Here is a 27,147-nt window from a genome sequence, read left to right on the forward strand (position 1 = left end):
AATTCAGCACACCTGGGGAGAGAGAAGCCACGTGGGAGTGAGGAAGGCCGGCGGGGGCAGCCTGACACTGGAAGAGGCCACGACTCAAGGCTTCATCTACTGGTGAGGGAGAGCTCCTGCAAATACAGTTGCAACAAAACCGACCAGAAGGCATATGGTGATACGGCAAAGGTATCCTGAGCCCCTCAAGGCACATCTCAAGCCCCCTCCTCCAGGAAGCCTTCCTTGATGACTTCGGTCAGCAATGATCACTCTCACTGGTGCTGGCTGCAGAGTCAGACAGGCTTGAGGTTAAGCCCCAGCTTCCCACTGGTGACCTCTGGAAAGTGGCTGGGCCTGTCTGCAACATGGGTGCCTGTGACTGGCACACGGCCGCCCTCTATCCTCCCCTGCCTCCCAAACGGCTGGTGTTGCAAGTAGTGAATCAAGGAAAGGAGGGTCTGTCCAAGCTTGGACCAGACCTTCAAGGGGACATCAATGCCCTCCAGGGGCCAAAAGGTGGGTGCAGACCCCAGAGGAAGGAAAACCCTGAGGGAGGGTGAGCGTGCCTGCCCCCCACCCGAGGGCAGCCCCCCTGAACTCTTTTCTTGCTGCCCGTCTACCACATGGCTCTGGAAAGTACTGGGCGACTTCTGTATCCCCTGTCCCGGGCTTTCTCTCAACCACCTCTGTAAGGCACAGCGCCCGGGACTGAGGGACCACCTGACTCATTCATTCATTCACTCATTCTAGTTACTGTATCTGCTGGGTAGTATTTTGGGATGGTCATCTCTTTCATCCCTCCTACATCCACACACACACACACACACGTGCACACACTGCACATGGAGAAGAATTATCCTGCGGCCAGGTTTCCCAGGGCTGGGGAGAAAGGAAGAAATGAGTGGTCCAGAGCTCCCCAAGACATGGGCCTGGCACCTGAGTCCCAGCAGTGCCACCCCCAGGAAGGAGGGATGCATCAGGCGGATGGGGCCCTGGGCCACCTTGCTAAGCATTCCTAGGTTTCGAGTTGGGCACAGAAGCTGCACTAGCACAGCAGCCATGAAGGGGCTGTTCAGATCAGATGTGGTGGGATTGGATGGAAGAGGATCCAGGTCACATGGGCCCTTCCAAGCCTTAGGGTTGCGTGAGATTCTAGCACTGGGGCATCACCTGGGGGAGCGGGCAAGGGGGAACCCAGGGGAAGTTTAAGATTGTTTTTCTCCGGTTTGGCAGAGGGAGGCTCACGGTCAGAAATTAAGGTGCACGTCTGAGCAACTTTCAAAGCTCTATTCTCTGCACAGCAGACCTCACGGACCGAGACTCACACTCCCACACATTTATCAAATAACTTTCCTCGTACCAGGGCAGCCCTCGGCACCGGGATCTGACACGCACCTAATGAGCCTGTGGAGGCCACTGCTCGCCTGGGCAGGAGGACTGGCCGCGCAGACGGGAGGCCCCTCGGACCACGTGGGGCAGGGCAGGGTCTTACCCCTTCTGGGAGAACTTCACGGCCGTGTGGATGGGGTAGCCATCGGGCCCCATGATGTTGCAGCGAGCGTTGCACAGAAGCAGCACACGGACCATCTCCTGCTTCCCCAGCTGGCAGGCCAGGTGCAGCGGGGTCAGTCCTTGGTTATTCACCTGGTTCAGGCCAGCCGATGCGTTCTTCCCTAGGAGCTGACAGCAAGACCTCGGGGTGGGCGGGAGCCAAACACGGTGAGGCCCCTGGCCTGTCCCTCTGCTAACATCCACCGCTGTGGCCGTCCCTCTCTGGGGCCTCGGGGAAGGGAAGCTGGACTCCACGAGAACACTGACAAGAACTTCAAGAGAAGCCACAGGCTTTGGGGAGAGAAAGAAGCTGACTGTGCCAGTACTGGCTGGGGCGCTGGTCTGGCGTGACTGTGGCACGTATGAAAAATTTCTCAATCAGGAAATGTAAAAGAGGTTGTGTCTAGGATGGGCACTGGGGTCTGGGTGGGAAGGAGACTTGCTTTCCATTGCATACCCTTCTGTCCTGCCTGAATTTTTCAGCTATGTGTAGGTATTATTTTTTAATTAAACAAAACAAAATAAAACACCAGTATTAATAAAACAGCCATGAGGATTTTATTTCCTCGACTGCGGTTGAAAGCTGTTTCCCTGAGGTTAATTATGACCCCTGTGTACCCCTGTGACCGGCTGGGTCTGTGGACAGGCTAGGGACACAGCAGGTGCTGGCCGAGGTGCTGGTCTCCAGGCCCGATTCAAGGGCCAGCCCCACCGCTCACAGCTCTCTGGCACCCCTCCCCGGACACATAACTTCGCTGAACGGGCACATAACTTCGCTGAACCTCAGTCTCTTTGGCGAGGAGAAGAAGATAATGGCCCGCACCCACAGAGGATATCTTGAGAATTAACTAGAACACATATAACACTGAGTACGGGGTCAGGCACGGGACCAGCGGTAAAGGACAGCTATTGATAAGAGTGTGTGCCCGCCCTCTCAATCGAGGCAGGTTCTACGTGGTGCCGTGCTGAGCACACAGTGGGGTCTCAGTAAGGGCAGAGTTCAACAGTGGGTATAGAATCCCCTTCCCTGAGAGCACTAATCATAAGACAGGAATCCATATTTTCTGGAATAATGTGGTCCCATTCTGATGCCAAGGCACAGAGAAGGATATAACCTTTAGAAGAATCTTCTAATTCTAGGCAATAAAATACTGCCCAGTATTCTGTCTTTTCTATCTGATATATAAGGTAGCCTTTTCATCATTTGATCGACTTGCCTACAATTTTTTTATTTTTTATTTTTCTGCCCAGCTAATCAAAAATTTAACAGAAGGAGTGCCTTTGGTGCAAATGCCTACAGGAGCCAGATGGAGTTTTGTTTGTTTTGAGTTACTGCAAAAAGTTAAGCTCAGGTCCTGCTGGACCACGGGCGCCTCCAGGCAGGGGCTGAAATTCACCCGGCCCAGGGGCCCAGCCTACGGTGAGTGCTCAGGAGAAGCTGAATTAAACTGACTGACGGGACTAGACCTCGAGCTCAGTTTGCTGGGTTGGAGGACTTTCCCAGGGTTGTAGGAGCCAAGTGGCCAAGGATGTGTCTCCTTGAAAAGCACGGGGAGGCAAGTGCCGGGTGGGGCTACACCCTCCATGAAGGGGCTCAGGCCTCAAGGATCAAGGTGGGGACAGTGAGAGGCCCAGAGGGACACCTGAGCCCAGAAGCCCAAAGACAGCTGCGGCCGTGGTAAGGTGTGGCCAGAATCAGCCACCCTGCCTCCACCCCTGCTCACCTGCAGCACCTGGGAATTGTCACTCTGGACAGCGTAATGGAAGGCGGTCTCTCCGCTGTTGTCGGTGACGTCCATCTGGGCACGGCAGTACTGCACCAGCTCCACCAGGATCTCCCAGTCGCCCTTGCGGCAGGCCAGGTGCAGGGGAGTGCAACCCTCCTCATTCTCCCTGCTGTTGGCACAGCTGCAAGGGAGGGCCGGGGAGGTGAGGGGTGTGGCATGAGGTGGGCGGGGCACTGAGAAAGCCAAGTGCAGACTCAGCGGAGGTGGGGGAGAAGCCCAAGAGCATTCGTGCCCTGCTCAAGCTGGCTGGTTCAAACTCAGGGCTGAGTCACAATTTACTTGTAACTGATGTGATCTGTTATCAGTTTTTAGTTCAGTTTGCACACCTGTATGAGGGATGTGCCCTAGGGCCATACCAGCCTGAAGTGGGCAGTGGGGTGGCATAGAAAGAATCGAAGAAGGCAGAAATCTCACCAACCTCGGGCAATTCACTTAACTTTTCTAGGGTTCAATATCCTTATCTACAAAAAAATAAAAATAATACCTGCCACGCCTGCCCTAGGAAATCGATAGAACTATTGTGAGATCAAACACCATGATGTCCAAGATCGTGCCGGTAAACTGTAAAAGGCAGTGAAGAGTTTTGAGCTTTGGGCTCGGGAGCTGAACCAAGCTGTCTGAAGCAGAGAACCGGAGGTGTGGTGGCTACCTCAGGGCAGGATGGTGAGCTCGAGTCCTCTGGCTGGCACGGGGCCCTCGCCAGGGGCATGTTGGCCGAATAGACATACGAGACTAAATGTTCCAGCTTCCAGAAGGGCAACCAGGCCTTCGGAAGGAGACACCAAGGATCTGAAGCCTCTTCAGCCCTCTGCAGCTGAGTGACCTTGCACAAGTCACATAACCTCTCACTGGGATGACACTACTTCATGGGCATGTTGAGAGGATTCAAGTTCATGGTGGGTATAAAACAGCTACCAGGGGCCTGGCACCTGGCAGGCACTCCAGAAATGTTACACTGTTCCTTCTGACTTTAGTCAGCATTCCCCTGCTCTAACCCAGAGGCAATGCTGCCCCTTGTGAAGTCAAACGTTCTGGGCAACCTTTGAGTTTATGGAGGGGAACTGAGGCTGGACTGAGACTCCCCATCCACACCCAGTATCCCCAGAGTCCTGCCCTCCTGCCCCACCTGGCCAAGCCCCCCGCCCACCTGATGATGCGGCTGTGATGGAAGCACTCTCGGATCCCCAACTCCACCGCCAGGTGGGCCACCGACCAGCTGGGGTGGTTGCGGATGAGGTTGGTCAGCTGCTGCAGGACCTCAACATGCAGGATGTGGTTGGAGCTCTCGTAGAAGGGTGGCAACTGGGAAGAATACTGCTGGAAGTTCACCAGGGCATCGGCCTCTGTCTCCAGCTGGAAGAGCCTGAGGAGCCAGGGCAGAGGAGGAAGACACAGAAGTGAGCCGGGAGGGACGCTTGGCCCATGCCCTTGATGGAATCTGAAGACTTGGGTCCCTGCAAACAGGTGCCTGCCTGCTTCCAGCTGTGGACTGACCTGCTCCAGATGGACTCCCTTCCCCCACCACACACACACACACACACACACACACACACACACACACACACACCCCTAAATGGAGTTGGGGCTTTCTTTTTATTTGAAAAGATTTCCTTTCCTTTCTTTCTTTTTTAAAAAATATCATCACGTATATTTCCACAAGCATTGTTGCAAATCCATGGTCCAGCATGAAAGCAAAACTCCCCAGGCACATTAAGAGATAAGAAAACATGAAAGATGAGACTTCCCTGGTGGTCCAGCGGTTAAGAATCCGCCTTCCAATGCAGGGGACGCGGGTTTAATCACTGGTCGAGGAACTAAGATCCCACATGCCACAGGGCAACTAAGCCCGCGCACTGCAACTACTGAGCCTGCACGCCACAACTAGAGAGAAGCCCGCACACCAAAACGAAGAGCCCATGTGCCGCAATGGAAGATCACACATGCCACAACTAAGACCCAGTGTGGCCAAAAATAAATAAATAAATATTTTTTAAAAAGAAAATATGAAAGAAAACCAACAGAGACAATATACAAGAGAAACAGATCTATAACTGGGGGTCTACAAATACTGAAGTTACCTGACACAGACTTTAAAAATAACTATGACAATATTAGGATAAAGTAGGATATTTACAATTTTGGCAAAACACTTTAAACTATAAAAAAAAAAGAACCGGGCTTCCCTGGTGGCGCAGTGGTTGAGAGTCCGCCTGCCGACGTGAGCCATGGCCGCTGAGCCTGCGCGTCTGCAGCCTGTGCTCTGCAGCGGGAGAGGCCACAACAGTGAGAGGCCCATGTACCGAAAAAAAAAAAAAAAAAAGAGGAACCAAGTGGACACTGCAGAATTTAAAGATATAATTGCCAAAATTAAGAGCTCAGTGGTTAGACAGCAGATTGGACAACGCTGAATAGAAAATTAGTGAAAAGGAAGATAGGTAAGAAAAAAGTAAACAGAATAAAGCATGGAGAGACAAAAGCTTGGAAAATACAGGAAACTAGATAAAAGACATAGAATATATAATGAAAAGATCTAACATACATATAAGTGGAGATACAAAACCAGAATAGAAAAAGAATTGTACAGAAGCCATACTTGAAGAGTTAATGACTATGAACTTTCCAAAATTGATGGAAAACATTATTCCATTAATTTAAAATATTCTATAAATCCTCCTCTACCCCCCGCCACCAAATCCACACTTACATTCCTCCCACTGAGCCACTGAGCAGTGGGAATTTATGTGTCTTTACCCTTTAACCTGGCTTTGTAACTGCTTTACCAAAAGAATATGGCAGAAGTGATGCCGTCCTAGTTTCTAGAGCAGGGATTTAAGAGAATGGAAGCCTCTATCTCTTTTTTCTTGGGACCCGGCCATCATACCACAGGGAAGCTGAAGCACCATGGAGATGACTCTTGGCCCTGGACCCTTAACCCTGGATGAACTCCCAGCCAACAGCCAGCACCAACTTGCCAGTTGTGAGTCATCTTAGAAGTGGATTGTGCAGTCAAGCCACCCCAGCTAATACTATGTAGAATCAAACTGAGCCTTTCCCACTAAGCTCTGCTCAAATTGCAGATTTGTGGGCTAAATAATTGATATTGTTTTAAGCCACTAAATTTTGGGAGTGTTTGCTGCATAGCAATAACTGAGAATGACACATATTGGTCAACATATTGTAACGTAGCAATAACTGACACATGTGCCATGTAACAACTGCTGAAAACAAAATGCAAAGAGAAAACATTAAAAATAGCAAAGAGAAAAAAAGTTTTCAGAGGGCAACCGTCAGACTCAACAATGAAGCTCAACAATGGAAGCCAGAGATAATGAGATGACATCCTTAAAGAGCTAAAAGAAAATAAATGCCATTGAGAATTCTACACCCAGAAAAAAAAAACAAAACTTCAAGTATGATGTTGAAATTAAAATATTTCACTAGTCAAACAAACAAATGCACCAGAGAGACAGACTGACTGTGACATTAGCAGACCCAAATAAAAGGAAATACAAAAGGATTTTCCTCTGGTAGAAGAAAGTTGATCCTAGATGGATGGTCAAAGATGCAGGAAAAAAATTAAGCACCATGAAAATGGTAAATACGTGAGTGAATCTAAATAAATATTGACAGTACAATGGCTTGTTGGGTTTAAAATAAAAATATTAATAAAAAACAATACATGGCATAGAAGTCTGGAGTGGGATAAATGGAGTTAAAGGGTTCTAAGACCCTTGTATTGTTCTGGAAGAGGCCAAAGTACCAATTATACTTCAGTAAGGCCAAGGATGTGTGTTACAATCTCTAGGGTTCTATCAAGAACTGTGAAGGGTACCATACGACCCAGCAATCCCACTACTGGGCATATACCCTGAGAAAACCATAATTCAAAAAGAGTCATGTAACAAAATGTTCACTGCAGCTCTATTTACAACAGCCAGGACATGGAAGCAACCTAAGTGTCCATCAACAGATGAATGGATAAAGAAGATGTGGCACATATATACAATGGAATATTACTCGGCCATAAAAAGAAACGAAATTGAGTTATTTGTAGTAAGGTGGATGGACCTAGAGTCTGTCATACAGAGTGAAGTAAGTCAGAAAGAGAAAAACAAATACCGTATGCTAACACATATATATGGAATCTAAGAAAAAAAAAATGGTCGTGAAGAACCTAGGGGCAAGACGGGAATAAAGACACAGACCTACTGGAGAATGGACTCGAGGATATGGGGAGGGGGAAGGGTAAGCTGTGACAAAGTGAGAGAGTGGCATGGACATATATACACGTTTCAGATTTTACCCTACTTGCAAACTAACAAGTTAGCCTGACACAGTTTCATGGATGCTGGCAGAAGACACAAGGTTCCTGGATGAAAGACAAAGGGCAATTTATTACTCACAGCAATAGCATTTGTGCCAGAGTATCAGCATTTGTGCCTATTCCCTGGGATCCATTTCCCAGAGGGTGACATGAAGAGGGTCAGGTGACACCCGCTCATGTTGCATTAGAAGACAGAAGCCCTGAGTGTAGGGAACTTGAATCTGTTATAATCATCAATGAGAAAATCTGTCTAAGCTTTGCTCTGGAGGAAAATATTATCTTTATTATATAGAAGAGTAAGCAAACCTACGCTTTGCTCGAGAGAAAGACCCTACCTCTATCTTCCAAGGCTGTTCACAACACAAACATCCTTGTAAAGACAGTATGGAACAAAAGTAGTCAGAGTCTCTGATTGTAAGATGTACAGAAACACAAGAGACCCAAGGAGAACTATCTCCCAAAAGCTATCATTAAAAGATAATAATAGAGTATAAATTTCCAAGCTAATAGAGATGGAAAAATGGAATAATAAGAAAACATTCAATCATGAATTGCAAAAGCATTATGCCAAGGGAAAAAACTCTGATTCATAAGACTACATGCTGTATGATTAAAAGATAAAACTATAGGGATAGAAAGCAGATCAGTGTTGGGGCTTCCTTGGTGGCAAAGTGGTTGGGAATCCGCCTGCCAATGCAGGGGACACGGGTTCAAGCCCTGGTCTGGGAAGATCCCACATGCCGTGGAGCAACTAAGCCCATGCGCCACGACTACTGAGCCTGTGCTCTGGAGCCCGTGAGCCACAACTACTGAGGCCCATGTGCCTAGAGCCTGTGCTCTGCAAGAAGAGAAGCCACCGCAATGAGAAACCCACGCACCGCAACTAAGAGTAGCACCCACTTGCCACAACTAGAGAAGGCCTGCATGCAGCAATGAAGACACAACACAGCCAAAAATAAAAATAAATAAAATAAATAAATTTATTAAAAAATAAAAAGTAGATCGGTGTTTGCTAAGGGCTGTGGTGGGTGCAGAGGCATTACTACAAATACTACAAAGGAGCACAGAGGAAATTTGGGGGATAACAAAAAAGTTGTGCATCTGGATTGTGGTGATGGTTACATGAGTGTGTACCTTTATCAAAATCCATTGAATGATACACTTAAAATTGGTAAATTTTATTTTTTGTAAATTGCATCTCAGTAAAGCTAAAACAAAACAAAACAAAAACCAAAAAATAAAAAGAAGACAAGAAAGAAAGGAATAAAGAAAAGAAAACAGGTGGAAGAATAACAAAAAAAAAGCAACAGTAAAACAGTAGATTTAAACCCAAATATATCAGAATTACATGAAGCATAAATAGACTAAATGTTCCAAATAAATATAAGAAATAAAAGACTGGATAACAGGGTAAAGAAAAGACAACTACATATTCTTTACAAGATTAAAATTATAAGGAAATATATAAATACTAACCAAGAGAAACCTGGTGAAGCTATATTAATATTAGAAAAAGTAAAGCTTAAGGTAAAAAGCATTGCTGGACACAAAGAGGGACAATTCGTAATGATAACAGTTTCAATTCACTAGGAAAATATAATTATGTATCTAATAATAAAGCTCCAAAATAAAGTCAAACTTGACAGAATTAAGAGAACTAGACAAATCCACAGTCACACTGATAGATTTTAACATACTCTACTAGTTCCTTACACAACAAGCAGACCAAAAAAAAAAAAAATCCCTGTTGGATATAGAACAATTAATAAACTTGACCTAACAGACATATATAAAGCACTATTCCCATCAAGTACAGAATACACATTCTTCTGAAACACACACACAAAATTATAAATATTGGACCCATGCTGGGCTATAAAGCAAATCTAAACAAATTTCAAAGACCTGAAAATATTTAGACTGTGTCCTCCAACCATGATGCAATTAAGCTAGAAATCGATAACAAAAAGATAACGAAAAATTTCCCATATGTTTACAAATTAACCAAGATACATACAAATTATCTACGGTTCAAACAAGAAGTCATGGTAAAATTTAGGAACTATCTTGACTCGATGACAATGCAAATATTACATATAAAATTTGTGAGATGAAGTGGAAACTTCTGGCTATGACAGAGGAGTTTGTACCAGACTAGCCTTCCTGGTGAAAACAAATATAAAGGCAGGATTAAATTCAAACAAATATTTGAATGTTCTGGAGAGAACCAAACGCAGGCAAGGCGTAGCGGGCCAGGATTCTAGAGAAAAGGGAAGCACACTGAGGTATGCCCCACATTTTTACTCAGGGAACTGAGGTAAGCCCCACGTTTTTATTCAGTTTAAAAAAAAAGAATAAAGGTAAAATATAGTCATTTTTAGAGATAGAAAAACAGAGAATTCACTGTCTGCAGACTTGTACTAAGAGAATTAAGCAGAAAGAAAACTATCTCAGATGGAAGCAACATAATGCAGGAAAGAATAAAGAACACTGGAAAAGGTATTATGTGGGCAAATCTAAATTGACTGTGTTTTGGGTTTTTTTTTTTTGGCCGTGCCACACGGCTTCTGGGATCTTAGTTCCCTGACCAGGGATTGAACCTGGGCCCTCAGCAGTGAAAGCATGGAGTCCTATCCAGTGGACGGCCAGGGAATTCCCTGAACTGACTGTTTCTAAGAACAATAAAAATGTTTGGGGGTATATAGATAGAAATATTTACATATATATTTAATTAAAATGAAAATACATCACAAAAAGTTGATGAGATGGATAAATGGAATTGAAATATTCAAAGGTTTCTGCATTGTCAGGGAAGTGTCAAAGTACCAATTTAAGGTGGACTGTGGGACTTCTTTGGTGGTCCAGGGCTAAGACTCTGCGTTCCCAGTGCAGGGGGCCTGGGTTCTATCCCTGGTCAGGGAACTAGATCCCACATGCTGCAACTAAGAGTTCACATGCCGCAGCTAAAGATCCCTTGTGCCGCAACTAAAAAAAAAAAAAAAAAAAAAAGAAGATCCCACATGCTGCAACCAAGACCCAAAGCAGCCAAATAAATACAACTAAAAAAAAAAAAAAAAAAAAAGAAGATCCCACATGCTGCAACCAAGACCCAAAGCAGCCAAATAAATAAATAGATAAAATAAATATATTTTTTAAAAAGGTAGACTGTAATAAGTCAAGGATGCATTTTGCAATTTTTAACTACTTAAACATTAATAAAACAACTAATGGGGGCTTCCCTGGTGGCGCAGTGGTTGCGCGTCCGCCTGCCGATGCAGGGGAACCGGGTTCGCGCCCCGGTCTGGGAGGATCCCACATGCCGCGGAGCGGCTGGGCCCGTGAGCCATGGCCGCTGAGCCTGCGCGTCCGGAGCCTGTGCTCCGCACCACAACAGAGGGAGGCCCGTGTACCACAAAAAAAAAAAAAAAAAAAAAAACAACAACTAATGGACAGGGGGGGAAATGGCATTAGTATACATACAGCAGCATTTGGCTTAAACACAGTCAAAAGTTGGTTCTTTGAAAAGACTTTTAAAAATCAATAAACCCCTAACAAAACTCAATGAGAAATACAGAAAACCCGAAGTACCATCTTTTCAGATTCTTCAGGTGTTAAAAAGAAAAAAAGAGGACATTATGAACAACTTTATGCCAATGAATTTGACATTTCTTGAAAACACAACATACCAAAACTGACACAAGAAGAAGGAGAAAATCTGGTAGTCCTGTATCTGTTAAAGAATTGAATACATATTGAAAAGCTTCACACAAAGGAAACTCCAGGCTCAGATGGCTTCACCCATGAATTCTTCCAGACATTTAAGAAAGTAGTAATATCAATCTTAAACAATTTTCAGAAAATAGAAGGATTACTTCTCAACTTTTTTTATGCAGCCAGCTAAAACTGACACCAAAACCTGATAAGAATGTTTTTTAAAAAGAAAATTACAGGATAATATCTCTCATAAACATAGTGCTGAAAATCCTAAACAAATATTTGATTTAATCTAGCAATATACAAAAGGGATGCTACATCATGACAAGGAGAGATTTATTCCCAGAATATATGGCTGCATTAATGTTTCAAAACCAACCAATCACCCAATCAATGTATAATTCACCACACTGACAAAATAAAGGAGAAACTAGCGAGCTAATAAATGCAAATCTCAATTGTTTCAGTATGAGCGTTTGATAATATACAACACCCATTCATGAATTTTTAAAAAAGAAAGCTCTTAGAAAACTGAGAATAAAAAGGAATATCCTTAATGCAACAGAGGGTATCTGCAAAAAACTTAGAACAAACATCACGCTTAATGGTACGATGTTGAAGCTTTCCCTTTTGAGACAGGAATGAGATAAGGATGCTTGCTTCACCATTTTACTCATCATTCTTACCAGTGCAGTACGGCAAGAAAAATAAATAAAAAGTATAAGGATTGGAAAGGAAGAAGCAAAAACTGTCATTATGTTCATGATGATATGATTATGTTCTCAGAAAATCCAAAAAGTCCTACAGATAAATTATTAGAACTAATAAATGAGTTTAGCAAGTTTGCTGAACACAAGATGAATATACAAAAGATCAACTGCCTGGCCATATACAACAACAAACAGGTAGAAAATTAAATTTTAATAAATATCATTTATTATAACATCAAAACATGTCAAACACTAGGAATGAATCTAACAAAATATGTCCAAAACGAATGTGCAGAAAACTACAAAGAATTATTGAGAGAAATTAAAGAAAACCTAAATAAGTGGGAGGGTATTTCAGGTTTATAGTCTGGAAGACTAGACAGTATTAAGTTGTCAATTCTTATTAAACTGATCTATAGAGTCAGTGCAGTACCAATCTTAAATCTCAAGAGCAGAGGTTTTGTTTCTTTCTTTCCTTGCTTGTTTGTTTTGTGGGTGGAACTTCTTTGTCCCATAAAAATACAAAGAGTTGAGAATAGCCAAAATAATCTTGAAGAAGAAGGAGTGAGAACTTGTTCTACCACATATCAAGATTTATTATGAAGTTACAAGACAGCATTGTATTGGTGCAAGAAAAGAAAAATAGAACAGTGACTAGAAACGAATCCATTCCTACAGGGAGGGATGCCTGGATTTATGTCCAATGGCATTCTAGAGCAGTGGAAAAGAACAGTTTGTGATAAAAGGTCCTGGGAAAACTGAATCTCCAGCTGAAAAACAAGAAAAAGAAACTTGAGTCCTATTTCACACCATACATTAAAAAAAAAGAAATTCCAGGTAGATTATCAACCTAGTTGTAAAAGCAAAACAATAAAGCTTCTAGAAGATAATACAGAAAAATATCCGACTTCCCTGGTGGCACAGTGGTTAAGAATCCGCCTGCTAATGCAGGGGACACGGGTTCGAGCCCTGGTCTGGGAAGATCCCACATGCTGCATGCAACTAAGCCTGTGCACCACAGCTACTGAGCCTGCACTGTAGAGCCCATGAGCCACAACTACTGAGCCCGTGTGCCACAACTACTGAAGCCTGCGTGCCTAGAGCCTGCGCTCCACAAGAGAAGCCACCGCAACAAGAAACCTGCGCACCACAAGGAAGAGTAGCCCCCGCTCGCTGCAACTAGAGAAAGCCCGCGTGCAGCAGTGAAGACCCAACGCAGCCAAAAATAAATAAATAAGTAAGTAAATAAAAAGATACATGCACCCCAATGTTCATGGCAACATTATTTACAATTGCTAAGATATGGAAGCAACCTAAGCGTCCATCAACAGATGAATGGATGAAGAAGATGTGGTACATTCCATACGATGGAATACTGATTCAGACGCAGGCCCTGTCCTTCCAGAGCTCTGTGGTCTGGTGGGGGAGACAGATGTGCAAACAGACATGTGGCAATCCGTGGCAAGAGGGCCGGACAAAGGTACAGACACTGCTGAGGGAGAACAGAGGGGTGAGCACAGGCTCACAGAGCAGGGACACATGAGTTGCAGGCCAAGGAGTGCGGGAAGAGCACTCTTAGCAGATGGAAAAACAAGGGCAAAGAAAACGTGTAAAGAGTGAAGGTCTGGGGCTTCCCTGGTGGCGCGGTGGTTGAGAGTCCGCCTGCCGATGCAGGGGACACGGGTTCGTGCCCCGGTCCGGGAAGATCCCACGTGCCGCGGAGCGGCTGGGCCCGTGAGCCGTGGCCGCTGAGCCTGCGCGTCCGGAGCCTGTGCTCCGCAACGGGAGAGGCCACGACGGTGAGAGGCCTGCATACCGCAAAGAAAAAAAAACAAAAACAAACAAAAAAAAGAGTGAAGGTCTGTCCGGGGAACATGAGTCTGACACAAGCCCATGTACCCCACATTTACCCCACTGAATGCCGGGTCCTGATCCACCTTTTCTGGCTACTGCCTGAGCCCCTGGAGGGCGGAGACCTGCCGCTGGTGGAGATGGGCTGTGGGCTGGATAAACAGTGAACGGGCAAACCTTAGGGTGTGTGTCCAGGCAAAGTCCCAGCACAGAGGGCCTCAAAAGTCAGTCCCCTTTCGAGAAGCAAAGATCATGCGTCACACACGCTTTGATCATTCCTCCCAGGATTCCTGGGAAGTGCAGCCGTGCTTCTGCTGAGATACCAGCGAGGGGCTGGCGGGGTTCGTCAAACAGCATATGTCACAAATCAATGTCAGCAGTAAATGTTTAACTCGTACCAGGAAGAGGAGTATGGACGTTATCACAATGTACACAGCGGTGCTACAGGTGACCACCACGGGGCTCACCCCAGAAGAGCCAGGCGCCTGGACCATATGTCAGGCTGGGGGCCCAGGACGGGCCCAGCTCATCACACTGCAAAGCGGCCCGCCTGGAGGAAAAGGAAGAGGTGGGTTCTGGAGCCAGGATGTCTGTACCCCAGCTCTGCTATGAGTGGCTTTGTGACCCCAGGCAAGTTACTTAACTTTGAGCTTTGTTTCCTCCTCTGTAAGAAGGGGTCAATAATAGCCCTACCTCTGGGGACTGTGGTGAGGACAGAGGGAGCTAACAGGTAGACCAGCGCCTCACATGCACTAATATAACGCGGTACTATCATTGCTGCCGTCTGTATCAGTCAGCACCCAACTCTCCACCCACAGGGGTGTTGTAGGACTCCCAGGCCTTAGGGAATAAAACCTGAGGATTCGGAAGACCCTGATCCCCTCCCCCAACCTGAAGCTCTGCAGTTACAGAACAAGAGGAGCACCTCTACCCGGAGGCTGGAAGCAGGACCCTGACACCTCCGTGCAACACACTTAAGTACTTTGCGGACAAAGCCCTCCAGGCAAGTCAAGGAGGAGACTTAAAAGACAGAACCTCGGCCCCCTGAAGAGGAAGTCCAGTAAACCAAGCCTTCTCTCCACAAAGCGCAGGGTGTTCGGAGCAGTGGGGAACCCCCCACGATGACTACCCCCCGTGAAAACCCCGGGCTCTGGCACGGTGCCCCCATCCCCCCAACAGCCCTCACTCCCAGCGACTCCCAGGCCTCGGCATCACCATTTCTGCAGCTCTTCAGAACCTCCGCTCTAGCCTCCCGCCCTCCAACCTCCATCCCCGCCTCCCAGCTCACTCCCTGGACGACAGGACAGCCAGATGGGTGAACGAATGAACAAGGACCATCAGCACTAGCCCAACTCAGCCCGTCTGCCAAGCTCCCCTGGACCCCGCATTTGGGGTCCTTGGTCACTCCTAACCCCTTTTCCCAACCGGCCCTGCAGCTGCTCAGTTCCCTCAGCCCTGTCCTGGATTCCTACACGTTCCTCTAGCCCACGGAGGGGGGCCCAGCATGCCCTGAGAAGAGCAGCCGTCCACCCCTTCCAGGCTCCCCTGAACAAACCTCGGCCAACCGGCCCCTACAAGGACAGTCACGCCTTAAGGACCCAGGGCTACAGGTGATCCCTGGGCCTTCCCCGATTTGACCTTCTCGGCTTCCCCATCCTCCCTCCCTCCCTCGATCTGTACGGGTCAAGCCTCGAGGCAGGCCACAGTCCTCCAGCCCCAGCCCCTGCTGCCGGGACCCTGGTGGGCCGGAAGGTGTCGAGTCCAGGAAGCCCCTCCCTCCGTTCTAAAAGCAGCCCCACCCCCAACAGACCCCTCAGATGTCAACCTGAAGAAGCTGTTCTCGGCCAAGGGACCTCCAGGCTGAGACCTGGGAGGAGTCAAAGGAGAGAAGTGTGTGGGGGGCAACGGACCATCACCCACCGGAATCCACTCTGGGCGTTCCTGGGGTTGACCAGGATGCAGTCCCACGTGCGACTGGGAGCGTTCTGGAACAGAATCAGCTGCCTTTCTTCCCGGACCCGGCCGCTCGAGCTGTAGTCCGCCACGGCCACCTCCTTCACCCGGAATGGGTTGGAGAACAAGTTGGTGACGCTGCTGAGGGTGTTGACCAGGCGGCCAAAGAACTGCATCCTCCGTGGGGCCGGCGGGGAGGCCCCGCCACCTTCCCCCTCAGTCTGGAAGAAAACGGGGTCTCTGGTCAGCCGAGCTCGGTCTCCCATGTCCACCTCACCACGAGCGGCGGTTTCCTGCACGGGCACCCAGGTGGCTCCCCACCAGCGCTGCTCCCCGGATTCTGGGCCTGGAGGGAGCTGGAAAGGAGGGGAAAGAAAGAGAAACAGCACTGAGTGGGAGGGAAGAAGGGTTGATGAGAAGTTCCGGGGCTGCCCCTGTGCACAGGCGACCAGCACTGTCCTGCCCCCTGACCCAGTCGCCCCAAAAGAGACTCGGTTTCCTCATCTGCAGCACGGGGCTGCGGTGATCAAAGGAGATGGCAGACATGAACGCACGTGATGGGCGACACTGCCCTGTGCAAACGGGGTGTTCTCACCCTGTAAAGTATGGAGTCGACTTTCGGGAACTCAAAGAGCTTAGCACTGGTCATTTGAATTCCACAAACAAAACCAGTGTCCCCTCTCTACTGGATGCCACAAGGGGACCAGGGTCATCTCACACTCCATCGGGGGCATTTGTCTGAAACCTTTGGTACCTGCTACCATGGACTTCCCAAAGAGCTCTGAGAGAACGCAAGCGCAAGCTCCTCGTAAATGAGCATGAACGGAAAGACTTAGAAACAGTGACAGAGGTTTGGGTGGAAATTTTGTTTCCTACCCACAGGATCACAGTTTCTGCTATGGAAACTGTCCCCAGTTTGGATGACAGAATCAGATGTCTTGTTATTTCCTGGATTCCCAGAAATCACGCTACCTTCCTCAGGCAGTGCCACCAAAGCTGCACGACAATTGGCTGGAGGCCACCCCTGCCTCTGTGCCAGGATGTCACCTGCCAAAAGAGCAGGTCAGTTGCAGGACAGAGCGTGGGAGTGTGGGCACCGTGGGAGAGAGTGGACACGTGAGTGGATACTAGTCATACCCTGGCCTATGGGTGGAGGGAGGAGCGACGTTAGGGACGAAAGGAAAAGCAAGAGGCCTACAAAGAATCACCTAAAAAGGCAGTAAGGGTCAACAATAATCATCACATCAGGAGACACTTACTAAGCACTTACTAGGTAGTAGGCCCTGAGCTAAGCACTGCACTTAATTGTCTCATTTAATTCTCACAAACTGTACGAGGCAGATGGCCAAAGCACACAGGGCAGCTTGGGAGCAAAACTGCATTCAAATCCCAGCCTCACCACTGACCAGCTGTGTGACCTTGGGCAAGTTACTAAACCTCTCGGAGTCAGTTTCCTCAACTGTAACATGGGGATCACAACAGTGCCTAATAACAGTACCTGGCAGATAGTAACTTTCAACAAACATTAGCCCTCCTTAGTTCCATCACCCCCTTTTACAGATAAGGAAACTGAGGCTTAGAGAACATGATTGAAGGGCTTTGAAAACGCTGTGAAACTTTGTAACGTCTTTCCTTTTTTGATGTGGTGCGAGCAGATTGTGAGAGTCAGTCTCTCCTCCTTTAAAACGAGGACGACGCTCGCCTCTCATGTGCGGTGAGGATTAAATGAGAACGTTCATGAGGATGCTTAGACCTATGTCAAGGTCCTTCTTTCTTCCACGCTTGGGAGCCGAAAGGACAGAGGAGCTGGGTACCTGCGCCTTTCCCCACAGCCAGGGGAGAGGGGCTGGGACCCCAAGAGAAGGCATGGGACTCGGTATCCGGAAAAGAATTCCCCCAAAACAGAACAGATGGCAGGCAAAGCAATATGCTTTGTAACAACTTCTGTTTTGACACAGAAATGGAAGCAACTTCAATACCCAGCATTAGGGGAATTGTAAGTTATGACGCGTTACCCCCGAGACACCGTGTGGCCACTAAAGGCTGCTACTGAGAAGGTGGTAACAACTCAGGGAAAGCACGTGGTGTCGTTATAGGCTCAGCGGCAGTGAGTCTATGATGCTCCCTGTACTGCTCTGGGCTGCGAGCTCGGCCCGCGAAGCTGCTGCCTGCCCGTCCGGTCTCTCCCCGTCAGCCCCACCCTGTCAGCTCCAAACCACACGTGATTCCAGAAGGCAATGCTGTTTCGCGCCTCCTTGCCTGTCTGCATTGCTTTGTCTATCTAGAATGTCTCCTTTTCCAGCTGGAAAAGCCCTGATCCTCCTGCCAGACTGTACACCTCACAGCACGAACCACACCAGGCAACTCATGTGGCTCTTTCTGTACTCTGGCCCCGTTCCGAGATCTTTACATATATTAATCATTGCACCTGCACCACCGCCCTATGAAATCGTTACCATGCTTATCCTCATTCTACATATGAGACAATCAAGGAACAGAGAGGTAAAGTAACAGGCCCAAGGTCGCACGGCTAGTAGGGAGAGGGGTGAGAACTGGAGCCCAGATGGGCTAGCTCTGGAGTCTGAGCTTCGTATGGGCAGGTCCTGGGCCTTTTTACTTCTATCAACTCTAACACCAGACTCGGTCCAAACAAAGTGTGTTAAAACATAATTTAACTGAGTAAAAATTACACACAGCAAAAAACAAAACAACACAAACGAACAAAAGAAACTGATAGAAAACATACCAGAAAACTAAGGGTAGATGAGAGTATTGGGTTTATGGGCAAATTTTTTTTTCTTTCCCCTATTTTCCAAGTGGTATAGAAAATTATTATATTTTTTACAGAAAGTGGGAGTGTAGGCTGAGCCTCTGGGGCCTGCATCTGGGGAGTCGGGGTGGGGGGGTGGGGGCGGGTCAGGCCTGGCTGAGGAAAGCGGCACAGAGGCTTCCCAGAGGGCGGAGGCCGCAGCGCCGGGAGACGCGCTCACAGGGAGCTGGGGAGTCGGGAGCGTCCGGCGCCCGCGGCCCACCTGGGTTAAGGAGGAGAGTCACCGTGAGGGTCCGGCTGGACGGAAGGCAGATGCCCCGTCCCAGAGGAGAGCCTCCCTCCTCAGGGTCCCCAGGGCTGGTGGCGAGGGTGCCCCCCCCCCCGACACACACAGACAGCAGCCTGGCCCCAGAAAGGACAGGCCTGGCCCTCCTCCCGCCTTCCAGGGCAGGCATGAGGATGAAATGACACAGTGGAGGGAAAGCGGGGCGCTGGCCACGTTGGGTACACGAACAGTGGCCACTGTCATCACGAGGTGGAAGAAAGGAAATGAAAACCCTGGGCCACATCCCGGACCAATCGTAACAGGCTGGCCTCATTTCTGTCCCCTTCCTCCTGTCTCCGCCACCTCTGACCCTGGAGCCCAGGTTCTTTCCGGCACAGCTGCAGGGATGGGCGCCGGGCTGGGGAGTAGCTGCCACTCGGAGCGTGGAGGGCCCTGAGCACACGATCCCACCCGCACCCCCTCACCCCCACCCCCAACCCATCCCCGACCCCTGCCTGGACTGTCCTCCCTGCCGTCTTCACCTGCCCCAGAGCCTGCTTTCAAGAAAGGGCTGTCAGACAGATAAATAAACCCCTTCTCATCCTTCAGGACTCAGTTTACGTGGCACCTCCTCCAAGAATCACACCCTGCGCCTCCCCTCCTCCCAGCCCTGGGCGCACGTGCGCCTTCCTCCGTGCCCCACCCCGCCCAGTGCACACCCACTGACCACTTGGCCTGGGATGGTGATGCTGTATCTGCTGGCTGCGGGGAGGGGGGCCCATCCCCCCTTTATGGGTTTATCCAAGCACCTGGCATGCTGTTCCCGCCTCACAGTGGGCATAGCATAAATGTTTGGTGAATGAATGAGAACAAATGAATGAACCAACTGGGGGCCAGCACCTCTGAGGCACCCCTCCCTCCTCGCTTCACCCTGTGCGGTGGTAACACACCACATGCCCCATTCCTCACCCACTCTGACCACGACAGAAATGCCCAGGAGCTCACGCCAGCACAGGGCAACCTTTACGGGGCACCCGCTGGGCTTTGATCTGGAAAATTCGGTGCTTGAAGCTGAGCTCATTCATACTCCAGACAGGGAAACTCGTCAAGCTCGCTGCTAGACCAGAGGGGCAGGGTGGCTGCTCAGGAGGTGCGTGCCGGGACAGCCGGGCCAGGTGGCTGACCTCATGGGACGGGCCACATGGGGATTCTGTAAGCACACACAGAACTGCTTGAGTCGGAAATCAGGCTTTGTGAGCCCCAGCTGCTCATGACAGGATGTCCCATGATTGGAACGACTGGCACAGGACAGCCTCCGGTGCAGCCGACGTCACCCCCGTGCCCTGTCCTGGCAGGACGGGCTGAGAACACGGGGTCAGATCAGAGCGCTCCGCCTGCCCTGACCCCCGCGGACTTCCTTCCTGCAGCCCTTGCCATCTGCACCCCCCAGCCCACGAGCGCATCACTGCACGCTGGCCCACGGCACATTCTCTCACAAGGCCACCTCGCTTTATGGCTGGCAGGGGGTTCTCACGTCTGTCAGCTGCCTCAAAGCTCACAAATGCCCATGAGACAGGGACAGTGTGATCGCTATCCCTGTTTGGCATACGGGGCAACAAGGCCCAGAGAGAGGAAATGGAAGGTGTTGCCTGGTGACTGGACTCACGCCTTCTTCCTCGGACTCCTGACGGCACTAGGCAGAGAACCGGCACGGAGCACGCAGGCGGTCCATTAGTGCACGAGGAAAGACAGGATAAACGTAGGCATCAGGTGAAATGTCATTTCTACCTCTCATCCGAGCGTCTGGGCCGCCAAGGCTGCCTCCAAACAAAATATCCCTGCAAATGTTCACCCTGACCCCAGCTCTTCCCAGACTCTTCCCTAAGCCATCGAGGAATGGGGGAGGGCTGGCTCCTGTCACCTCGCACCCAACAACACTGCCCCATTCATCCAGCACCCACTGAGCACCAGATGCCTCACCAAGTTTGGGGGTAATGATCATATTTATTCCTCAAAACATTCATAAGAGAAGGCATACTTCTTCCCATGTTACACACAGGGAACTGAGGCACAGGAGGTGATGTAACTTGCCAGGATCTCAACCCAATTAGTTGGAATCCAGAGCCCCAGATCGTAATCCTCAAGCTGCCTTCAGGAGAAATCCTGAACGGAACGTGGCTGAGTGAGGCTTGATGTGCAGACCCCTGTGTGCCAAAAGCCAAGGCTCCCATGGAACAGAGCACTGCCATTCATATGAGCCAGAGCAAAATGGCCCTTCCGAAAAGGAAAAGGTGTCTCTTTCACCCACTTTGTTTAGCTGGACCACAGCTGGAAGCAAACTGCCCAGAACTGCTGCTGGAGTTCCCCAGCACGGGAGACCCCGATAACTTTAGGACGTTTTGGGGCTGGTGGCATGATACAGGATGACCATTTTACGATTCACTCTACAAATATTTATAAAGGACCATTTCTGTGCCAGGCACTGTTACAACTGCTGAGAACATACTAGTGAACAAAACAGATAAAATCCCTGCCCTCCTAGAACTTCTATTTTAGAGGGGGCTATAATAAAGAAGATAAACAGGCAAAATAAAGACATAGTTTCAGAATGCTGATTAGATGCCAAGGAGAAAAATAAATGAAAGAAAGGAGATAGGAAGTGTCCATGTGGAGATTAAAATTTTAGATAGGGTGAACAAGTCCTCACCAAGAACTTGACCTTGAATAAAGACTTAAAGGGCTAAAGTCATACGGGTATGTAGGTGAAGAGTTTTCCAAGCAGAGGGAAGAGCATGTGCAAAGGCCCTGGGGCTGGACCATGCCTGGTGAGTTCCAGGAACAGCAAGGAAGCCAGTAAGGTCAGAGAGGTAACAGGGAGCCAGGCAGGTACACTGAGAGGAGAAGCTATTACAGGGCTTGGAGCAAAGGGGTGATATTAACTCTGGCTGGATGCGGGGTGTAGAGAGGCATCAAGGATAATCTCACTAGTCTTCCCTGGTGGCGCAGTGGTTAAGAATCCACCTGCCAATGCAGGGGACATGGGTTCGAGCCCTGGTCCGGGAAGATCCCACATGCCACAGAGCAACTGAGCCCATGCGCCACAACTACTGAAGCCCGCACGCCTAGAGCCCACGCTCTGCAACAAGAGAAGCCATCGCGATGAGTAGCCCCTGCTCGCCACAACTAGAGAAAGCCCGCACGCAGCAACAAAGACCCAACACAGCCATAGCTAAATAAATAAATGTATTTTTTTTAAAAAAAGGATTATCTCACAGCTTGAGCCAGAGCAACCGAAAGAAGAATACTGCCATTTCCTAAAGATGGGAAAGTGCGTATGAGGGACATATTTTGGTAGAGGGTGAGGGAAGGGATGAAGGGGATGGATATCAGGTGCTTAATTCTAAGTACTTTAAGTTTGAAATTCCTAAGTTTGAGATGTTGAGGGAGCAAATATGTGTGTGTCTATCATTCAGCAGAAATGTCTGGACCGGACTGGAGATATAAATTTGGAAGTTGGAGTCAGAGTAGAGATGGTACTTAAAGCTATGTCACTGGATGAGATCACCAAAAAAAATGAGGATGGACAAAAAAAGAGAAGAGGCATTTAAGGCACGGCCCTATTAAAATGCTCTCCCAGGAGCCACATTCTATAAAGTGAAGCTTGTAACACAAGACCGCCCCTTCACTACAGCCCGTACCTCCTCCCACGCACACCCAGTACATACGTGCACACACACACACACACACACACACACACACACACACCGCATTTAAATTTCTCCTTCCTTTATCTCTTGGTGATGTCATTCTGCTGAGTGAGAAGGAAATTCCCTTTTGAGGATACTGTCATTTAATAAGAAAGTAACCACGGAAGGGAAAAAGTGCCCTGGGCACTTAGACAACAGTAGTGACCCTTACAGAGCAGAGCAATCCCACCACAGGCTCTGGTGTTATAAAGTACTCTCTTCAGATTCTAGTTCCAACCACATCAGTTGGTGTGAACTCAGGCAACTCAATTGCCCTCTCTTCCTTATTGTGTTAAATGGGAGTAACATTGGCTATGAAGGTAGCCTAGAACATAGCAAACAGTCCACTAATATTTGTGAAATAAATGAGGAATGAATGAGTAAATGATAAGCATAACATATAAAAGAGCCTGACTCATAGCAGAGGGTCAATAAATCTGCCAAATGCTAAATGCAAGACTTGTCTTTCCCTCCTTGATTTTTCATTCCATCCCTTTCCCTTTTCTGCCAATGACACAATAGCAAACCCATGCATTTGTACAGGGCCATGCTGGTTACAAAGCTTTGCCTTCTACATTTTCTCAAATTTTGAACCTCATGGCAGCCTTAGGAGGGCAGGAAATACAATCCCCCTGTCACAGATGAGGAAACTGAGACTCAGACAGGAAATGGCCTACAAACTCCAGGAAAATTTTAAGGCAGAGACAATAACAAAAACACTGCATTCAGCCCAAGGGTGGAGCATCTGTGGTGCCAAACCAAACTTGCCTGACATCCTGTTGGGTGGGTAAGAGGGCAGGTTAAGGGAAAGACTCAGAAGATTAGGGGAAGCAAAGGTATGTGAGGTCGTGTGAGTAGTCCATACAAAAAATGAGCATAAAAAAAAAAAAAAAAAAAAAAGAGCATAGATCCCTGAGCCCTGTGCCCTCCCTGTTCCACACCCACGGGCCTGCCCGTTCCAGTCACATGGTCACAAGGGTCACACACTTCCTGTCACCAGCTTCCAGGTCATCGGTGGGAGCAGGAGGTGGACACAGGATTGGGGGATTGGGAGACTCTGGGGTGACTAGGCTATGGGAAAGGAGGGAGCATGGGGGGCATAGGCACAGATGAAATCTGGAGGCACCTGGGAGACAATAAGCAGGGAGTTAGAAATGGGGAAGAGTGATGGAGAACAGGGCAGACAGATGGAGAGACACAGAAGACAGAGATGCAGTAGGGGAATCGGGTGGGAACACACAGAGGCGGAAAAATCGGGAGCACTTAGAAAGGCACAGAAAGAAAGCTGGGAACAATGAATGGGAACCAGAGTGAAAGCTGGGGGCACTAAGAGGCACTGAGAGCTGGGGGACGACGGGAAGGGGTTGACTCAGAAAGTGAGGGACGGGATAGAGGAGAGACGCACGGGGAAGAAAGAGGGGGAACCCAGGGTCGGAGCTGGGGTCCCTGAGGGAACACAAGTTAGAGATGAGACAAGAGAGGTCACAGGATGGGAGCTGGGGACGCTTGGGATCAAAGGGTGGAAGCTGGGGGCATTTAGGGGGTCAAAAAAGGGTTAATGGAGGACATGCCTCGGAATCGGGGAACAAGAGGGAAGCCTGCGGGACGGTCGGGGTGAAGCCCAAGGAGTCTGGGGCACGGAGAAAGTTCGGGAAAGGTGCCCCTGGCCCCGCCTTCCCCGCGCCGTCACTCACCTCGGCTTACTCAGCACTTCTACTTCCTTCTACTTCCGCAAACAGACGAGCCCCGGGCCACGTGACAACCCGGCCACGGCTCTCCGCCAGTCACTGAAGCCTGTGCTTCGCGAGAGGAAGGCAGGGGCGGGGCTCCGCCATCTTCTATAACTGCCCAATGGAAGGGGCTCCCATGGGCGAGGGAGGCCGGGCTTTGGGCTGAGCCAATCCTCGGCGGCGGGGCGCGGCCACGTCCGTGCGGGGCGGAAGGTTCGCGTTACCGCTCCTTGGCAGACATGTTAATGGGGGGCAGGGGTTTCACCGTTCTCAGCCTTCCGCCCACTAAAACGGTGAGAGGCCTCAAGTCTGAACCTGACTTTTACTACGGCTCGTAAAGACAAAAACAAAACCAACAAAGACGTGTTAGGGCATAACAAGCAGGAACCTGCTTTGGTTTTGCCGGGTACCTCCAAGATAAGGTTGCCAGATTTAGCAAATAAAAATACGGGATTAAATTTCGATTTCAGCTGAACAATGATTTTTTAGTATAAGCAAAAAATATTTAGTTATGGTAAAAAAAAGATTATTCCTTGGTTTCTGGCAGCCCTTCCCCAAGCCGATCTCAGGAAATATTTCAGCACTTTTAGTAGAAACTTGGGCAAATGACTTGGTCTCTGTGAACTCCTCATCTGCAAGTGAGCACAGTAATACCTCACGGAGTTGTTATGATGACTAGAGATAAATTAGGCCCCCTGCCTGCACATAGTGGGATTTCAATAAATGACACTTGTGGGACTTCCCTGGTGGTTGGTCCAGTGGTTAAGACTCAGAGCTCCCTATGCAGGGGGCCTGGGTTGCATCCCTGATCAGGGATCTAGATCTCACATGCCGCAACTAAGAGTTCGCATGCTGCAACTAAAGATCCCGCGTGCTGCAATAAAGACCGGAGACAGCCAAATAAATAAATAAAAATATTTAAAAATAAATGACAGTTGTTATCATTAGTAATGCTGAGAAAGCATTAAATAGAAGGGAGGAGGCTGGGTTTTAGTCACAAATCTGCTTCTGACTGAACAGATCATGTCCCCTGTCCAGCCTGCCAGGCTTGGTTGGACACATTTTCTTCCCCCTAATTATTCCCCAACCCTAGATGTAGATAAATTGTCCAAACTGCTCTCTGTTGGCATGGGAAGGGTAGTTTCTGTTTGTTATTCCTGTGAATAGAAGAATATTTCTGCCTGTCTGTCCCAAGATATTAGTGCCCAGACTGGGGGCAGCCAATGTAACTGGGGCAAGATTTAGTTAAGAATCTAGACAAGTTAATAAAACTAACCACAGTAACTACTGTTTGTACAGAGCTTTGCCAGTTACAAAGTAACTTGACTTCACATCCATCATCTGGGGATTGTAGTTACTCTTGTTCATATTTTACGGGTGAAGAAACTGTTCCTCTAAACTAAGATTAAAATTTTGTTCAGAGTTTCAGCTTTGAGTTGAGAAAATGGGAAGAAGATTCAGAATTCTCAGTGAAATGTATCTTGCCCTCCGCACCCCCAAACAATTGAAGTTAGGGCGATGGTTATCAGGGAGCTTGCAAAAGGTCGGGTATTCCACTCACTGCTGAGCCATCTGACCCGGGAAACCTCAGAGGTTCAACAGGATGAGTCCCATTCTTCAGCAGATACTCTCCAGTATTCAAGGTGAGTCTACAAGGCAGGTTTGGCAACACAGACACACAACTGAATCTGAAATGCAGAAAAGGCCAAGGAAGAGAGATCAATCTTTAGAAACATTAAAAGATCCATAGAGGAAATTAATAAAAGAGAGTAGAAAGAAAGTAATAAATAGAAGAAAATAATACACTAGACTCAAGGCCTGATGAAGTTGAGTGCCCCTCCCTTGGGTGTTTCTGGTAAAAACTATTAAATGAGCGGGGAAAGCAAGAGATGAAGAATCCGGAGTTAGTAGGTAGCGCTGAATGAGCAAGCAGTGGAAAGGGAGGGGGCAAGTAAGCACCGAGGAGGTACTCCTTTCGGTTTCTGCTGGATTTTGCTTTGGAGCAGTTCAAGTCAAGGAGCTTCTCTTGAGGGGCTGTGCTAGACCCTGCAGCTACAATCAACCCAGAGCCCAAGGTCGACCCAAGTCCCCTCCTCAAAGAGTTAGATGGAAATTAACAAACATGCTCACGGTGAATTTTACACTTTTACCTTGTTTGATCCTCACGACAATCCTGAGAAGTAGTACTATTATCTCCACCTTATAGATGGAGAAACCGAGATTCTGTCAGGGGAAATGATTCACAGAGTCACATGTCAGTGAGAGGCAGAACCAGAATCAAGACCTGTCTTGATTTTTCTTTCCCTACACTGCAGGAGGACCTACTATGTGTCAGGCAGTGTTCTTGGTGCTGAGGAAACCACAGCGAAGAAAATAGACAAAATCCTTGCCCTTACAGTGTTCACAGTCTTGTTGGGAGAGACAGACAATAATCAAGACAGAGAGGTCAGACATAGAGTGTGTTTTGCTAAAGTCTTTGGGTGAAGTGTCATGATATTACCATCTTACTTTCAAAAAACCTAGTGTGTTGAATCTGGGGTTGTGTACCTGAGTGCCTTTGTACTCATCCTTCCATTTTCTGTGTGTTTGAACATTTTTATAATTAAAAAGTTGGGAAAAAATACAGTGTGTTAGAAGGTGATAAATGCTATGGGGTAAAAGCAGAGAGGGGAGGGGCTTCCCTGGTGGCGCAGTGGTTGCGCGTCCGCCTGCCGATGCAGGGGAACCGGGTTCGCGCCCCGGTCTGGGAGGATCCCACGTGCCG

At 48.4% G+C, this 27,147-nt stretch overlaps 1 protein-coding gene across 11 annotated transcripts in view; it reads right to left on the reverse strand.

The window, feature by feature from the left end:
• Positions 1-1,453: 1,453 nt before the first annotated feature.
• LOC114484905 (85/88 kDa calcium-independent phospholipase A2-like) overlaps positions 1,454-27,147 on the reverse strand; it is a 35,687-nt gene continuing 9,993 nt past the window's right edge. Inside the window, exons 1-6 of one of the 11 annotated variants that reach the window (XM_055082525.1) lie at positions 26,534-26,606; positions 25,945-26,071; positions 15,840-16,093; positions 4,468-4,683; positions 3,258-3,441; positions 1,454-1,662 (exon numbers count right to left, since the gene is read on the reverse strand). In XM_055082525.1, the coding sequence (XP_054938500.1) occupies positions 1,471-1,662; positions 3,258-3,441; positions 4,468-4,683; positions 15,840-16,048 (801 nt within the window). In that variant the 5' untranslated portion in view covers positions 16,049-16,093; positions 25,945-26,071; positions 26,534-26,606 and the 3' untranslated portion in view covers positions 1,454-1,470. Of the gene's footprint in view, positions 1,663-3,257; positions 3,442-4,467; positions 4,684-15,839; positions 16,229-16,467; positions 16,578-16,626; positions 16,693-19,634; positions 19,820-19,876; positions 20,411-24,347; positions 25,342-25,944; positions 26,072-26,533; positions 26,607-27,147 lie in introns of those variants that run through there. The other 10 variants (XM_055082528.1, XM_055082526.1, XM_055082522.1 and 7 more) reach the window with 10 other exon arrangements.

The sequence above is a fragment of the Physeter macrocephalus genome, unplaced genomic scaffold (genome assembly GCF_002837175.3).
Source record: "Physeter macrocephalus isolate SW-GA unplaced genomic scaffold, ASM283717v5 random_154, whole genome shotgun sequence".
NCBI classification, from domain to species: domain Eukaryota; kingdom Metazoa; phylum Chordata; class Mammalia; order Artiodactyla; family Physeteridae; genus Physeter; species Physeter macrocephalus.